The sequence below is a fragment of the Stenella coeruleoalba genome (genome assembly GCF_951394435.1).
Source record: "Stenella coeruleoalba genome assembly, chromosome: 14".
In the NCBI taxonomy this organism is placed as follows: Eukaryota; Metazoa; Chordata; class Mammalia; order Artiodactyla; family Delphinidae; genus Stenella; species Stenella coeruleoalba.
In genome coordinates, this window is record NC_137160.1 from 43434240 (window position 1) to 43452748 (window position 18509).

The 18509-nt window shown below is 37.6% G+C and overlaps 1 protein-coding gene across 2 annotated transcripts in view; it reads left to right on the forward strand.

Moving 5' to 3' along the window:
• The window catches only part of B4GALT6 (beta-1,4-galactosyltransferase 6), a 65680-nt gene extending 48440 nt beyond the window's left edge, over positions 1–17240 (forward strand). The window contains exons 5-9 of one of the 2 annotated variants that reach the window (XM_079943532.1): positions 2033–2149; positions 8901–9088; positions 12245–12367; positions 12658–12759; positions 17184–17240. In XM_079943532.1, the coding sequence (XP_079799658.1) occupies positions 2033–2149; positions 8901–9088; positions 12245–12367; positions 12658–12759; positions 17184–17190 (537 nt within the window). In that variant the 3' untranslated portion in view covers positions 17191–17240. Of the gene's footprint in view, positions 1–2032; positions 2150–8900; positions 9089–12244; positions 12368–12657; positions 12760–13284; positions 14666–17183 lie in introns of those variants that run through there. The other variant, XM_079943531.1, reaches the window with a different exon arrangement.
• Positions 17241–18509: the final 1269 nt, after the last annotated feature.

The following is an 18509-nucleotide window of genomic DNA, read 5'->3' on the forward strand; positions in this document are numbered from 1 at the left end:
ATATATAGTAGTGTGAATCTGTTAATCCCATACTCCTAATTTCTCCCTCTCCTCCCGTTTCCCCTTTGGTAACCATAAGTTTCTTTTCTACATCTGTGAGCCTGTTTCTATTTTGTATATAGATTCATTTATATCATTTTTTAGATTCCACATATAAGTAATATCATATAATATCTGTTTTTGTCTGTATGATTTACTTCACTTAGTATGATAATCTCTAGGTCCATCCATGTTGCTGCAAATGGCAAATATTTCATTCTTTTCTATGGCTAATATTCAATTGTGTATATATGCCACATCTTCTTTATCCATTCATCTGTTGACGGACACTTAGGTTGCTTCCATGTCTTGGTTATTGTAAATAGTGCTGCTATGAACATTGGGGTGCATGTATCTTTTTGAATTAGAGTTTTCATCTTTTCCAGATATCTACCCAGGAATGGAATTGCAGGATCATGTGGTAGCTCATTTTTAGTGTTTTAAGGAACCTCCATACTGTTCTCCATAGTGGCTGCACCAATTTCCATTCCCACCAACAGTGTAGGAGGGGTCCCTTTTCTCCATACCCTCTCAAGCATTTGTTATTTGTAAACTTTTTGATCATGGCTCTTCTGACTGGTGTGAGGTGATACCTCACTGTAGTTTTGATTTTGCATTTCTCTAATAATTAGTGATGTTGAGCATCTTTTTATGTGCCTGTTGGCCATCTGTATGTCTTCTTTAGAGAAATGCCTATTTAGGTCTTCTGATTTTAGAATTTATAATCTGTAGAAAACTTATTTGGTTTAATTTCAGTTTTTAGAAAATTCACAATTATAATAAGGCTAGCTTAGCTCAGAAATTGCTAAGAAAAGCAATGGTTAGAAAACATTTTAGCTTTTTCAAGGGCAAAATCTGAATTGTAGGGTCACTTGACTTGTATATGATGAAGTTTGGATCCAGGAAAGAGGACTTGAGTAAGTGATGATTGATCATTATTCATTTATTCCCATATTATAGTAGCACACTTCGTAAACAGTGATTTTTAGTCTTGATTTTGAGAGTCTTGATCATTTTTTTTCTTATTAGAAGAAGGATTGGTCTACTGAGAAACCATTTTAATTCCTGTAAACGTGTTTTTTTTTGATTACATAAGATACACATTTCTTTAGTTTATTTAAGGGGTGAATTTCTCTGATGCTCATGCTTGTTTACCTTATCTTTTTTGTTGAGCTTAACATTGTAACATAATTTTATTATCATTTTTAAACTGAATATTATCCTACCACTGAAATAAACATGCAGTGTATCAAAAATTTAATCGTGCATTTTGATTAGATGAAAAATATTATATTAATATAATTATCAAACTTCATTTATATTCCATGATATATCTGTTATATTTTTCAAAAATATCTCTAGACCAGGTGAGCCATGTTCGATACTAGATATTCAGGTGGAATCTCTTTTAAATTCAGTTTAAAACCCATAAACTTATTGTTTATGATCTACTTTAAAACCTAGAAATCAGTCTGGACACATCCCTCTCCCTCACTCCTTATATCCATTCCAGGAACAAATCCTGTTCATTTACCTCTTCAGTGTTTTCAAAAATTCATGCACTTCTCTTCTTGTCCTCTACCCGGCCTCTGTTCAAGCTACCATTACCTCTTGTCTTGACTTTGCATTAATCTCTAACCAGCTCCCTGAGCCCACTTTTGGTTTTCTCCAATCTGCTTTACACTGCTCTTCATAGTAGTGTTTGCCATCACCAAAGCTGATTTTATCACTCGTTTAAAATCTTTCCACGACGTTCATGGTTTTCATAGGATAAGGACCACAATCCCTAGAACGGCCTTCAGAGCCCATTTATACCTCTCCAGGTTCACAAGAGCTTAAATGGCACAAAGGCAAGGGCCTTGTCTGTTTTTGCCCATTGTTGGATCTCTGGTGAGAAAATTCATGAGTAAGAGAATCTCAAGGGTCAGTTTTTCTTTTACCTCTAGGGCTTGCTGCTGTATTTATTTACATATGTGATTCTTTTGTTTTAAAGGTGGCAGTTCTCATTCCTTTCCGTAATCGCCATGAACATCTTCCAATTTTTTTCTTGCATCTGATTCCAATGCTCCAAAAACAGCGGCTGGAATTTGCCTTTTATGTCATTGAACAGGTGAGAATATTTTTCAAAATGGTAACTGGGTATACTAGAACATAGTAAACTCTTAGATACTGTGTGATTAAAAGTGTGTAGTTTAAGGTTAATCCTTGGTTTTATATTTGGGTAAAATTCCATTTTGGATTGAGTCTGTTAATTGTGTATATCACATTTTGTTAATCCTTTTATCAGTTGATGTATTCCTATCATTTAAAATCATCTAATGTCTTACCTATTAAACTGAAATATACATATAATTATTCATATTATCAGCTAATTTTTTCTCTGTAAATACTTTAATATCAGTATTCCGTATGTACAGTTTCTTTCAGACTTATTTAAACCCTTTGTAGATATTTTCTGTACTATGTTTTTCTACTTCTGTCATCACCTGCTTTTGTACTTAAGGTGTCATCTTGGATTTCTTCCTTGGTCTCTCCCCAACCCCACTTCCCAAACACTAGGGTCTTTGCTGAATTTTGTCACTGATTGCTATATAGTATTTCTAAAGTGCATTTTGTTCATGTTTAGAATACATTGTAATTTGGATACTTTTGGTTTTGACATTGATGACCTCATTTTATCCTGATCGGTCATTCTTTTTACTAAATCTGACTAAAAATGTATTTCTTTATCAGTAGACAGAAAGTGACCTAGCTTATATTAGATGCTGGGATTTTTTTTTTGTTTTTGAAATATTAGAAAATATTCAGATTCTCTTCCTAAGATTGTTACAGTTAGTGTGTTTTCCCATGTCCTTTGTGGCTGATTCTACCTTTTCTTTTTTTTTTTTTAATTTTATTTTCTTGCTCTTAGCTTTTTTGCCTCTATTTTTCCCCCTGGAAGTACTGGGTATTTAATGTAACTTATGGTTCTCTGTGTGTAAATCACCCTTTTAAGGTCTGTTTCCTGTTCATATAATGATGTATATAGAGCATATGTGCTTTTTAATGCAATCACCTATATTATGAAAATTAACTTTTGTTAACCTGATAGTAAATTAAAAATTTTAGCTACTTTCATGATAGCCATAGTTATAAACTTCTAGATCCGTTTTACCAACTGCTAGTTTCCTTTTTTGAAACTTCAGTCTTCATAATGTGTTGGGGGATGAGATATCTGCCTCTGTGTTTTTTGTTTTTTGGGTTTTTTTTTTTGCGGTATGCGGGCCTCTCACTGTTGTGGCCTTTCCCGTTGCGGAGCACAGGCTCTGGACGTGCAGGCTCAGCGGCCATGGGTCAGGGGCCCAGCCGCTCCGCGGCATGTGGGATCCTCCTGGACCGGGGCACGAACCCGTGTCCCCTGCATTGGCAGGTGGACTCTCAACCACTGCGCCACCAGGGAAGCCCTGCCTCTGTTTTTAGAGGCATTTTCTTCTGCAAGTCCACACCATTGAATTATTTTGTGTATGTGATGAAGAAGTCTGCAGAGCAGCTAAGGTCCATATTTTATAAATATCTTAAGTCTGAATCTTAGCTTTGATCAATATTAATTCAGGCCTGTATGTTTGATAGTGTGTTGTGGTTTTGAGCTAGTAACATCTTTACCACATATGAAATAGAAGAGTCATTTTCCTGCTGGACTGGTGCCAGAAGGGCTAAGCCTTTGACGAGCAGCTCAGAACTCCCAGTTAAATATAGAAGGGGGTACAACATATTTCCCTCTTTTCCTTTCCAGACTCCTAAAATGAGTGAAAGAAAAAACTTTTAATGAGTTATTAAACTATAAAGACAAAGAGATGGAAGTAGTTGAGCGATTTCAGCCCACTTCTGAGAGTCAAGAGGCAGGTGGAGCACAGACACGCCCTCCCTTAGCCCAGCACAGGGGGCTCAGACCCACGTGCTGTCAAGGGGGATGGTGACAAGGATTGAGTTAGTCTGCTGGACAAAGCCCCCCTGCACATCTTAGCCCTTGAAAGACGAACTGAAGCACTAGACTAAACTAAGGGATTGTTTAAAAGTTTGATTGCAGAACAGTCAGATCCCTAGTTTCTTAAGTTGGCTTTTGCTGCCAGGTGATTACTCTGTTGTATGTTGTAGAAAATGAAAAGTTTCTCCTTGGAGAAACCAGCGCGGGTCCTGCCGGTGCTGATGCAGCCGAACTCTGGCACCTCAGAGCAGAGGCTTGAGTCGGGTTGCCTGTGGACCCCAAGCGCCCTCTGTCCTTTTCCTTGTCTGACTGTTTGAAGCCAGTCGTTTGGTGTGAATCCCCCCAACCCCTTCAACTGAGGCAGGGCATGAGTGGCCTCTTCACTAGAGAAGTAGCTTAGCCCCAGGGAGATGATGCCTGGTCTAATGTTGGGAAGTCTCCAGAGGAAGAGGCCAGTTCCTCACTTTATCACCTCCATGAAGCCCGCTTTCATTCATTCAACAAAGGGGAGACAGCAGGGGACAAGCCAGGTGAGGCCTCTTGTTCTTGTGAGGGAAGGAGGGCAGTAAATAATCATGTGGTATGTCAGGTGGTGCCCGGAGCTAAGAGTCGGGGCAGAGAGAGCAGTAGGGGCAGGGAGATGTGCTCTTTCCTTCAGAGTCTTTACGGAAGGCTCTCGGAGGAGGTGAGGTGGGAGCAGCCCTGAACAAAGGAGCAGCCCATGCTGACGTTCGGGGATGTGTGTTCCAGGCAGGGCAGGAGAGCGCATGGTGTGTTTGTGTAAAGTGGTCAGTGTTGCTGGAGAGACAAGTGAAGAAAGACGTGAGGCAGGAAATCATAGGTGGGATAGACGCAGGTAATGAAGAACCTGGGGGAGGGGCTTCCCTGGTGGCGCAGTGGTTGAGAGTCCCGCCTGCCGATGCAGGGGACACAGGCTCGTGTCCCGGTCCGGAGATCCCACGTGCCGCGGAGCGGCTGGGCCCGTGAGCCATGGCCGCTGAGCCTGCACGTCTGGACCCTGTGCCACAACAGTGAGAGGCCCGTGTACCGCAAAAAAAAAAAAAAAAAAAAAAGAACCTGGGGGAGGACTTGGATTGTCCCACGGAAGGTGAGAAGGTGCTGGAGGCTTCTGAGTAGAGGAATGGTGTGATCTAATGGTCTTTGGAGAAGATGACGGTGCGGAGAGTAGACTGAGCGGGAGCTTCTGCTGCGGGCCAGGCAGCAGAAGATGCTGTCTCGGGCTACGGTGGTGTTGGAGGGAGGTGAGCAGTGGCTGGGTTTGGGCTACATTGGGTTTAGAAGTCAGATTATTTGCTGTTGAAGTGGACGTACGTTGGGAGCAACGGAGAATGGTCAACCAGGATGCAGGGTTTTTGTCTTGAAGGAGGTTGTTGCCGTTTTCTGAGCTATGGCACATAGAGCGCTGGCGAGGAGGGTTGGGGCTTCTGTTTCTGTTTCACTTTGGCTTAGGGATTTGGTCGTGCACATGCGTGTGCATGTGTGGTGTGTGTGCAGCCAAGAGTACTGTGCCACAACCTCACATACGTATGTGGAGGTTCCCCTCAGCTTTTTAGTGCCTTGCTCTCAACCGTGAATGGGCGGCGAAGGGTTCCCACAAAAGGAGACAAAACCAATCCAACAAAAGGGATTATAGAAAATATAGACAGTGGAGGGAACAGAGAACATTTTTTAAAAAAATGAACAGTAATAAAAACTCATAATCACTATCCACAGAGAGTGAAGGAAAGATAATGCATCTGTGAAATGAAAACACCATAAAGGGCAATCAGAATAAGAAAGTTATCATAAAAGGAAATGTGATAAGTAAAACAAAACTTTCAATAGAATGGCTGGAAGATAAACTTAAGAAGATAACTCTTAAACTAGAACCAAAGCAGGAGAAATTAAGAAGTATCAATGCCTCACAGGGGTAACCACCTCCAAGGTGGTCCCCAAGGATCCTTGCCTCTTTGTATGGTCTCCTGCCACAATGAATAAGGGCTGACTTGTGTGGACAACCACACTGCAGAGTGACAGTGTGTGATTTTTGAAGCTAGGTCATAAAAGACATTGCCGCTTCTGCTTTGGTCTGTTGGATCACTTGCTCTTGGGGAGGCCAGCTGCCATGTCATGAGGACACTCAAGCAACCCTGTGGAGAAGAACTGACTTGCCAGCGTCACCTTGCTGGCTGTGTGACTGAGTCCTCTTGGAAGTGGATCTGCCAGCTGACGCCCAGACATCATGGAGCAGTGATCAGGGATATTTGCTGTGCTGTCAGAATTTCCTATCACAGGTGCTTTGAGCATAATAAATGACTGTGGTTTTATTAGCCACTAGTTTTGCTGTGATTTGTTACACATCAGTAGATAACAAATACACTTGCTAATCAGAGTTCTGAAAAAATATAGCAGGAAGAAAACGGGGTTGGGGTGGAGTAAAATGACCAAAGAAATAATATAAGAATATTTTCCAGAAGCAAAGACATGAGTCTTCAGATTAAAGGGGTCCACATGTACACATGAATAAAATATAGAGCTTTAAAGCATATTATTTTGAAACTTTAGAATGCAAATTAAAAAGGGAAGGTATCAAAAAGGTTCTGTAGGAAAAATTACCAGTGATTATGTATCAGAATCATATGAACCTTCTCAGCAGTGCTGATACCTAGAAGATTGTGGAACCACATGCCGTTAAAATTATAGGGGAAAGTAATTCTTCTTTTTTTTTCCCGGTACGCGGGCCTTTCACTGTTGTGGCCTCTCCCGTTGCGGAGCACAGGCTCCGGACACGCAGGCCCAGCGGCCATGGCTCACGGGCCCAGCCGCTCCGCGGCATGTGGGATCTTCCCGGACTGGGGCACGAACCCGCATTGGCAGGTGGACTCCCAACCACTGCGCCATCAGGGAAGCCCCGGAGAAAGTAATTCTTACGTAGAATTTTTTACCCAGTCAGAATATCAATCAAGTGTGAGGGTAGATTGATGGCATTTTCAGTCATTCATTGGCTAAAATGTATATATATGTATATGTATAATATCTGTGTGTGTATATATGTAGATATATATATATATATATATATATATATATTTTTTTTTTTTTTTTTCTCCCGTGGATCCTGAGATAGGAAGCTGCTGAAGGATGTTCCTCAGCAAATTGAGAGAGCCAAGTAAAGGACACCGATGATGTAGGGAATGAAAGAGGAGGCCCAGGATGATAGTTGCACATGGTCAGACCAGTCAAGACTGGAGCAAGACGCGAGGGCCGTGGCAGCCTGAGTTGGGCTTGGGGGGCGGGTGGAGGAGGAATCGATAAATGGTTTGATGTGTTTCAATGATTGCATCAGTTATTAAAAAATACAGGGCATGCCTGCTGGGGCTTTTGTACAAAGTAATACTAGTTATATAGAAAAGTAAGAAAACAGAAGACAGTTATGAATCTCAGTTTGAGAAGGAAAACAGAATCATAATTTACTCAACAGTCATATATATACAGTCATAATAATGCAAATACCGTTGACTTAACAAAAAATTATGACATAACTCTATTGGGAGAATGGATGGAGGGGCAGTGAATGGGGGAGTATAAATCCTCAATGACCATGGTAAGAAATCAGTAGTGTCTAAAAAGTTAATGAGGCAAGGGGATATCAAAACTTTCATTACCTTGAAATGAGGAGATAAGTACCAGAATAAACTGCTAGAGGTGTGTAAATGTATTGCTTTTGGAAGATGAAGGTGGGTTAGACATAAAACTTCTTATTTTTATTATAAGCCATTAAGTATTATGTCCACATTTAATGAAAACAGTTTTTTAAATCTTAAAGGAAAGTCATTTGTTCAAACTGGTGATGTACCAGTAATAATATTATAATTTAACTGCCTTTCCTTTTTATTCTCTCCATTTCATTGGTGAGGAAAAGCTGTAGGAAAGTAAAGTGATTTCTATTACCTCAAGTTAGTGCAGGACCCAGGACTAGAAATTAGTTATTTTTCACTTTTGAGGGCTCACTCTGGTGATGACAGCATTGTGCATCTCATTCACTTCTTTCATAATCATGTTTTGTTTTATGTTTTGGAAATGATTTTGAGAAATATTGCCAAGGCATAGGTAAATTGCTCTTTAATTTTGTTTAGCTGTAGCATGAAACCTTTTATTGCCAATGCACCTTAATATAATTTTCCTCATAAGTAAAGGGAAGTGGTCATTATATAGGAAGTTGGGTTCTGTGTAATAAGTTCCCACTTTCTTTTGTCCCTTCAGATGCTCTTGGTCTTTACCATAAACAAGCATAATAAGAATAGAAACTGTTGTCTGGACACTTTATTTTCCCTAGTAATAAAGGAAAATGGTTATAATAAAGGAAATTGGGTTTTGTGTAATAAGTTCCAATTGTTTTTGTCTCTGAGAATGCCTTTGTCTCTATTACAAGCATTAGTAATGCAAAGTTAGCCCTCCCTGGCCTTGTTATGTAAGAGAAGGGTTACTGCTTCTTGAGTCACTTTGTTTCCTGCTTCTTTTAGTCTGGACACCATATGGAAAGCTTTGCTAAAAAATACAAGCTATATTATTTTCAATGGCTTTATTTTTTTTCCTGGTCATAAATAATCTATATCCTGATACATTTGAAGTAAAACAGAAACATGAATTATATCATTATATAAAGTTGATGATCTACCAGTGGCCCTTAAAATAACAGTGTTTTCTTGTGTTACCAAAGTATAAAATTATGGAATAATTTAAATAGTATATTTGAAAATCCTGAAACATGTTTATTATTTTATCCGTTTGGTTTGTGTGTATTTATTATTAGTATTTGACCATGATTCAACAAGTTATAAAGGTATAGAAAAAAGTCATGGCAAAGCCTGAGTACATTTCTGTTTTTCTCTTTGTGAAGACTGGCACACAGCCTTTTAACCGTGCAATGCTCTTCAATGTGGGCTTCAAAGAGGCCATGAAAGACAGTGTCTGGGACTGTGTAATCTTCCACGATGTGGATCATCTACCTGAAAATGACCGAAACTATTACGGATGTGGAGAAATGCCACGTCACTTTGCAGCCAAGCTGGATAAATACATGTATATGTAAGTAATGTACACTCTTCTTTTGCAGCACACCTGCAAAATCGTATCATTGAAATGGTAGCAGCTTTATGTGCCTGGATCTGAGAGGGCTCAAGAGCCTAGAGAGTATCTTTAACTCCAGTCCTTCCTCGCAGGGAGCCGGGGTGTAGGGTCGCTTGTGGTCCATCCAGTCGCTTCCTCACACACAGGTTTCAGCGTGGGGTGGTGGGAAATAGAGCCTGGTTTCTACGGTCAAGGAAATGTGGACCTAACTTCTGATTTTCACGCTTAGCAGTTAGAGGGCTTGGATTTGCATCTTAGGACTTGGATCTCTGAACATTGGTTTCCTTGTTCAGGGAGCACTAGAGCCCATCCACGGGTTCTGCGAGATCCCAGGCGCTGGGCTGCCCCAGGTAGGAGCACAGCACAGGTTGGCTCCCCTCTCTTCCCTCCCCCAGGGTTGTTCCTGTGCAGTGAAGGCCCGCTCTTCTGCAGTATATTTTCTTCTTCCTAAGCTATGGATTCTTGACCTGCCTTTAATAAGAAGAAACATTTTTTCGTTCTCTGACTGGAGATGCCTTGAAATGATACTGTCATCGGAGCTGTGACAGTGACTTAAATTGACATTAAAGGTCTAATTTGGGAAAGAGATCATCACAGTTTTCATTGACTCATGGAAGTGGAGAGGAGAGAAAATAGCCTGGAGCAGGGGAGGTGTTGCCTTCATCACTGTTTTGCCTGCTGCCTCACCTGTCGAGTTAGAGAAGCAAAAAGTCTCAGTGATGAGACCAGGTGAATTAGCACTGAAACAGGAAGAGTGCCTTTTTTTTGTCTTTTTTTAGACTGGTTGTTATCATTAGAAAACCTTTTCCTTATTACCATAGTATCTGAAAGCCAAGTCTGGCGTTACCTTGGGAAGGTCATCCAGGTTCAGGATCTGATTCTTAGCACTTCTAGAAACTCAATGTTAGTCAGCCCACTAGAGTCAAATTAAATTTAGCATAATTGATTTTTACTAAACAATATCATAAATGTCATATAAACTAGGGATTCTAAATTAATTTTTTATTTGAAAATATTAATTTCTAATCAGTAAAATACTCATATCTACCTAGACTAATCCCAGGGTGCATAGGGTATCTTGGAAGTTGGAATAGAAATTAGAGAGAATGGCAGCAGAGCAGGGAACGGGCCGGACAGTGCATGGGCTGAAGTGTGATGAGGTGTCCCTGCCCACAGTGGTGCCCACGCCATGAAGGCTGCTGACCAGAACGCTCAGGTCTCCAGAGCAGTGTCAGGTAAACACTACTAGATTTGTGTTTGTCAAGCTTCCGTTTTCTGTTCTTTATCTATTACACCTTCATTTTATCTAATCTTTTTCTATTCTGGGTATAGTGCAGTTGATTGTTTCTGCTTTTAAGCAGAACACTAAATGGAATTAACGTGCTTGGCAATTTATACATGTCAGTGAACACACACACGCACTTATCCATCTTTACCTATCTACTGATTTCAGGTTTCTCCCAAACCCCTAGCCTGGGCAAGCATAATGCAACTGATGTGGGAAACACAGTGCTGCCGTGAGCGCTTATTGGCCCTATTGGACCCCAACTGGTATCATAACTAGAATCTAACTTCCCCAGTGCAAGCCTCGTGAGGTACCCTGGGACACCGTGGTAGACTTTGGGGTCAGCATTGCTGTTACTGTCTTGGGGTGCCTTTGGCCCAGTGTGGGACCAGGATTGCTTTGTCCCGCAGCCTGGAGTTCTCTGTGGGAGCTGCCTCTCTCATCTTCTGTGGCCACACAAGGTCCCCGCTGGCACACAGCACTTCCTCCCTGCAGAGAGTGAATCCAGAGTCCTTCCAACAAAAAAGTGAAATCTGCCCCCTCTCTTCCTCTGAGGCAGGTTTGCTTTAGTCCTGGCCAGACTTCCCTCAGCGTGATTTTCAGAGGCTGCGTGTGGTCGTGTTTTCTCTGCTGTTCCTCCACATTGGCCTCGTCCATTCAGGGGCTCTGGCACGTGGCTCCCCAGTAGCACATTTAGGGCCACAGGAATTTATTCAGGACTGCAAGTCTAGGGATGCTGCCTCAACATCAGAAAACCTGTCTGTTTCTAAACAAACAACTTTGACAAATTCCATGGAGGATGAGTTAGAGAAAGGTAAGGAAAATAAAATCCAGATTTAAAAATATAGTCATTTCTCAGAGAAAGGCAAGTACTGTATGATCTCACTTATATGCAGAATCGAAAAAAAAAAAACCCGAACTTGTAGATAAAGAGAACAGATTTTGGTTGCCAGAGGCAGGGGTTGGGGGTGGATGAAGGGGATCAACAGGTACAAAATTTTAGTTATAAGACAAGTCCTGGGATGTAATGTATAACGAGGTGACTCTAGGTAACAAATACTGTACTGTATACTTGAGAGTTGCTAAGAGAATAGCTCTTAAAAGCTCTCATCATGAGGAAAAAGTAGCTATGCATGGTGATGGATGTTAACCAGACATATTGTGGTAATCGTTTTGCAATATATACATATATCAAATCATTATGTTGTACACCTGAAACTAATACAGGGTCAGTTACATCTCAAAAAATTGTCATTCTTCTAACTATTAGTGCATTAAAAATAAATATATTTGTAAATATCCATGAATATTTTGGGAGTGTAGTCCAAATAGAGAAGATCATTACAGGAATACGCAGCTAGTTTTTTCAAAATTAAATGCTAGACTTGTTTTTACTAATTTATATTTATCCTAGTCTATATGATAAATAATGTATTTAATAAATTAATATCAATTAATTTAGGAAATTAGCTTAGTAACATCTAACATTGCCTTAGCAGCTATTGATCAAGTCTACTTTTGGTGTGAAAGTAGACCATTTTTGAACACTAGGTTTTGAGTCTTATAAAGTAACAATACTCAATATTAAATTTCAGGTACCACAAGTGTTTTGCATAACACAGTTAGATGTACTTGTTTCACTAGAGTGTAAAGATGTTTTGTTTCTTGATGTACTTTACTTTTCCCAGAATATGATTTAGTCAACATAATTGTTTATATGGAAGTAGGGGTATATTTTGCAAAGCATGTAAAAGACTGAAAACTCGATTTCATATGGCAAACAGTTTTGATTTCATTTTTAGAATGCTATATTCTGCTTTCTTTTTTAGTCTTCCTTATAAAGAGTTTTTTGGCGGTGTAAGTGGACTGACAGTGGAACAGTTCAGAAAGATCAATGGTTTTCCTAATGCCTTCTGGGGATGGGGAGGAGAAGACGATGACCTCTGGAATAGGTATGTTGAGGTACAAATTGCTTAATAATGGAATTTCTATAAATTTCCTTTCTTTAAGTAAACTATACTTTTCTATTCCAGGAAAGGATTCTTTGGGGTGGAAAATTTTTGAGGTTCCTAAATCCTGCGTTGTGTTTCTCCCTTTTTTATTGAGAGTAGTACCCTTTTGAAATTACTGACAGCGTGTACATTAGAGCATTCTTTTGCATTTTAAATTGAACTCACATAATCTATTTTTATGTTAGATTTTATTTCTTAATGTATTTTCATTTCTGTATGTTGTGTTGTAGGGTTCACTATGCTGGATATAATGTAACAAGACCAGAGGGGGACCTGGGAAAATACAAGTCTATTCCTCATCACCATCGAGGTGAAGTCCAGTTCTTAGGACGGTAAGTTTAATATCATCTTTAGATATCAAGGTTTCAAAATTATTTAATTATGAAAGATTTTTTAAAAATGCATTGCACTCCCCACAAAAAACTTCTGAAGGGGATTTTCTGTCGATATCATTTTTGTTTATAAAAGTAGAGCATTTTGTGCTTGTTTTGAAGAGATATACATATACATATACCTACATACACACACACATATATGTATTCATGTAATATTAAAGAGCCCAGTTAATTATTTATGTAAAAATGTTTCCCTAACATAAAGCGTAATGCATTTTATTTCTTAAGGATACCTAATGTGTAAGAGTGCAAAATAACTTATTTTCAGGTAGCATTTTAAGACTAGTAAAAATTTTAATTTAGAATAATGGTCTAGAAAGATTTTTAATTATGCGTAAGAACCAAAAATTGTAAAGAGCTTTAAGTGCTTTAATGATAAGAATGACCTTGAGCGTATTCCTCATCAATTTTTCTTTTCAAACATGTTTCTGTTACTTTTAATTTTTTTCTCTAATACTATAGGTATAAATTACTAAGATACTCAAAAGAGCGCCAGTACATCGATGGGTTGAACAATTTAGTATATACGCCAAAAATACTGGTTGATAGGTTGTATACAAATATATCTGTAAACCTCATGCCAGAGTTAGCTCCAATTGAAGACTATTAAAAGAAGTAGCTCTCATGGCAAGATAGACCACAATGCTGGATCGGGAACTTGGAGTGCACTCTTAATGGAGGTCAGTGAATGGATGTGTCACAGTGCCCTGGGTGGTGAGAAGAAGAGCCTGTGTTCTCAGTGTTTACTTGTGGGATTGTATACAGTCACCCTTCTTCCACCCACCCATCCTCTATCCTGAGACACACCCCATGGCGAGCACTGCAGAGACCAGATGCTGTTGCTTAAGTCTGGCAGTCAAGAGAGCTCCCTACAAAGAGAAAATTTTTATACTAAAATCTATAGTTTAATTCAAGAGAATGCTTTATTTCCATTTAAACATATTTTGTACATATGTGATATAAATTAATGTGTTCAAATTGTTGAGAAACAAGATGTGTTGGCAGTTTTGCATGTAATGGGTTATGCCTTTATGGGACTTTTATAAACATTTTTTTATTTGCATGGAATAAAACAATGTAAATTTATGTCACTAAACAAAGGTTAACCTTGTGTGAAATGAAGGAACTGTCAATAATTGACAGCCAACTAATACAGTACACTGTTATACTAGTTTTGAGCTTTATACCGTCAGCTTTTTGTGTGGACGAAGTCACAGCTTCCTTAGGGTTTTAAAGGGTAAGAAGAAGGGACTTAGCTTTTCTTCCTGCAGAGGATTACCTCTTTTTTTCCCCTTGCTTGTAATCTCATCGGATTTTGCTAAATCACAACCATATTGTTTGTGTATATTGCATGAGTATTACCAAGAAAATCTTAAAAGTTATGATGTGACATGATATAAAGGACCTCTTTATGTTAAACGTCTCTCATGTACCTCTGGTGTAAGTGTCAGGGATTTTGTGCCTCAAAAAATGTTCCCAAGGTTGCGTGTGGTTGTACACTGTATTTTTTTGAATTCATAGTGAGCAGCGCTTTTATTATTTCTAGTTCAGAAGAGCCAAAAAAAAATCTTCATTTAAAAAAAGCAAAACAGTTTTGTAAAAGATTGAGTTATGGAAAACCCAGTAGTACTTAAAATATACAAATGAATTATACTATTAGGTAAGAAATTAAATGTTCTATTTTTATGAAGATAAATGCTTAGTAGATAAAAACAAATTTTAAGTTTGATTATTAGACTCATAGGATTTCAAGTTTGGAAGGGATCCTTTTTAATGTTGGCCAGTTTCATTCAAACTACATGTATTTTTTTCACTTTTAAGATATCACATCTCTGGTGTTAATTTCCTCACAAAAGCATAAATTAATAGAATTATATTAAAATACATTATCAGTTATTTAAATGCATTGGTGTTAATAAGACACTTCTCTAAAAACAGGTTTCTCTACCTGACATCACGTATATTACTTACTCTTAAATTTGGATGGCATTTTCATAGCAAAACCAAACAGTATCTTTACTTTGAAAATTATCAACTATGGTTAACCAAAGATTCTTTAAAATATCTTAAGATATTTTCACAAATTTAAAACAAAAAATTAAATATCTATAAAGTGAATCTTCAACAACATGAGGAACAATAGAAATGGATTATTCATCTAACACAGAAATATGGTTATTTATCTCTCAGGTTGTAAATTTAATTTTGAAGTTGGCATTTTCTATGGCAAATATTAGTAACACAAATGACCACAAACCAAATCATAAAATAACTGAAATTCTTACACTTTGAGAAAACTGATAGCTCTCGGTTATGATACCAAGCAGAATTTTTCTGCATTTATTTCTTAGAAATATTTCCAAAATATTTGTTTTTCATTTCTTTGCTGATAACTCAGAATAATGAAAAATCAAACTTTCTGAAAAGCAAGGTATTTGTTCTTAAATTGTGTATCTATTCACTTTCTGTCATAGCCAATGTAATTTTTTAATTTGATGAAATGAAAGAAAGTAGGTTGGGAAAGTTAACATTTGTTGATCACTAACAAGATACTAGGGGCATAGGAGCATAATTAACCCAATAATACTTAAATATTTTAGTCATGGGGAAAATTAGGGCTGTTTCTGAGTCTTATTAGGAAAACATTTTTCTCTTTAATATGGAGCTGCCCACATTTTGGTATCTTCTCGTTTTGATACACATTTTTATAGTTTCAAGAGAACTCCGTTCTACTAGTATTTGTCTTATTTTCTTGGATTAAGTCTAGTAGTAATTTTTGTTTTAGGAGTGGGCCATGAATATTCTGCTATTTTCCATTTTGAATACGGTGTGTCATCCTTTGAAAGCCATCTCAGTAGTTTGCTTTTTGTCTTTTGTTTGTTTTTATTTTCTTTTTAAGTGCAGACCTCAAATTGATTGTTGCCTATAAATAGTAACTTATATGTTTGCATATAAGTGACATAGCTTTGCCCAGTTATCTTCATTGTATAAAAATAACTGTATTCCACAAAAATTAACAAATGGATTGCAAATGCAAACTATCTTTATAGTTTGGTTGATTTATTAGTGAACATGTATTGATTACCTACTCTATCAGTTGCAATGCTAGGTATGTCTACAGAAAAAATATTTCATTTCTAAACAAATCAAATCAACCAAGTTGAAACCTTTCTAAAATTATGAAAACATCCTCTGATAACTTATGTGTTGTATTTCTTAGTCTCAAAGTCAAGAAACTTATATATGTGGACATAGTTATGAGCTCCTTATGGCCCTACTGGGAAACTTATATAGTGCCTTTCAACTAGAGAAAGTAGTAATGATTAATGGGCCTGTTTGTAGAAAAGAAAAGGAAGAAGTGTACACATTTGCTGTAACATTATATCTCATTCACAGTGGAGATGGTCATTTAAGTCTTTGCCAAAACTGGGGTTTAATGAATATTTTTTTAAGTCTAATTATAAATTTCTGTTTGTATTTTGTGAAAAGGTGTTCAGTAAGAAAACCTTATTTGCAATATTATGTAAATACAAAAGTATGTATTAAAGCTTGCTTATTCTCCTTTCCCAGCCAAGATGTTGATACCCATTTTAAAACAAAATGGGAAAATATCCAATACAATATTCTTCTTCTTTTGGAAGCTCTGTACACGTGAAAGCAGACTTTGTGTCATTTTATTTGGCCTTTGCTTATCTCTGTTGTATTTCGTTGTGTACTTTTCAGACAAATACTGGTACGCTAGATTTATTATCTTTTATTTGCAAATATGCCAGTGAGAGAACTAAAATGGTCATAGTGTTTATCAGAAAAAGGAAGTGTACTTAAGATTATTTTATTTATTAAAATCTGAAAGGCTTCTATATAAATGCACTGAAATAAATGCTAGTAATTTCTTGTACTCTCATTTTTTTTCTTTTTTTTTTTTGCTTCTCATGGAAATGTTTGTACTTTTTTATCATTGTCTTTTATGAAATATAATGTTCTAAAGACCTGGTGTGATGATGTAATTATTTTCTCTCGGGAACTTTTTTTGGATTATCTGGGGTTTTGTTGTGTGTGTGTTCCTGAATTCCAGGTGAATTGCTGGTGAATACCTTGGTTGCACTAGGATTACACCATGAGTATGAGGTGATCACATGTGCCTTTGCAACAGTGTCTGTTAAATACATTTAGAGATCACCTCATAGCTTGGACCTCAGAGGAGACACCGTGACACTTAAATGTTTTCATCAATGCAGTTAGTAATCTACTGTATCAAAATGAATATTTAAGAAGTCATTTTTAGCATAACTTTCTTCTCCCTGCACAACTTCAGTAAACTAAGCTGGTGTGTTGTGGGCAATTCCCTTCTTGTTTTTCAGGTATTAGGAGTCTGAATATCTTTAAGGCAAACAGTCAAATCTCAAAAATACCTCAAGACTAGATTTGCGTTTGGGACTAGATGGTAAGATTATGACTTTTATCAACTTTAATTATTTGTGTGATGAATTCTCAGTATTATTAATCTGTATGCGTAGTATGAGCTACCAGAATATTGTCCACTATATATCACAAATAAAGCCAATCATTAAGTCATAATCATGTAGTCATGCAAAGCCATAAAATGGAGTTCTCTTAGTCTGCCCCAGGTTCCTACCTATGGTATTAATGTATCTTCTGATGAATCATGCCAACTTAATTTAATGGTTTTATAATTTTTTTGTTGTCTTTATTTTTTTCTTTCAGTTTTATTGAGATATAATTGACATACAGCACTATCTGAGTTTAAGGTGTACAGCATAATGATATGATTAAACACCCATCATTTCATAAAGATGCAAAAGAAAAAAAAAGTTTTTCCTTGTATGGATTTAAGTCTGTGGAGATATCCTGGACCAAAATTGTTTTACTTAGAAAAGGCGTTTATTAAGGAGTACTCTACTGCTATTGATTTAAGTGACTTCAGAAAAGATAGTGCTATATCACTCAAAATTATACTACAATTAAAAGAAAAATATATGGGTTGAAAAATAAAACTTGTATTTTTCTCAGCACATTCCTACAACATATTTTGGTGGGCCTGAATTCCATTGCTAATTTAATCTTCCCAACTCCATTAGTTGAAGTCTGTGCTCTGGAGGATCTCCAAGAAGCATCAGACATTACCTACCCTCAAGGAGTTTACTGTCCTCTGTGTGTAAAACTGAGAGTGGAAACACCTGAAAACCCACATCCTATCAAATGAGGTGCTCCTTTGTGCCCTCTGCAAACTCAGTTTTATATTTCGCTCATGCAATATTAAAGAACCAACAGAGCATCTTGAAGGAGCAGATTTTCTCCACGTGCAGAATATTTCTTAGCTGGAAACACTACACTTCAGAAGGGTGGTTGAGATCAGTGCTTTTCTGCAACAGACCTTGAGTATTTGCAGTTAATTCTCAGTAGAACTGTGTGGAAGGTGGTAGTTATAAGCAAAGATTCTGGAGTCAGACTGATCTGAGTTTGAATTCACAGATTCCCTATTATTGGCTGTGAAATTACAGCAAAATTTTAAACTGTGGTCCTCAATTTCTTGGTCTCTCAATGGAGGACGATAGGAACTACCTGAGGATTGTTCAGATGATTAAAGCAGCGAATTCTAATAGAGCACTTAGCACAGTGCTGGACTCTTGAGCAGAAGCTTGGCTTATATTAAGTCAGTTTTCAGC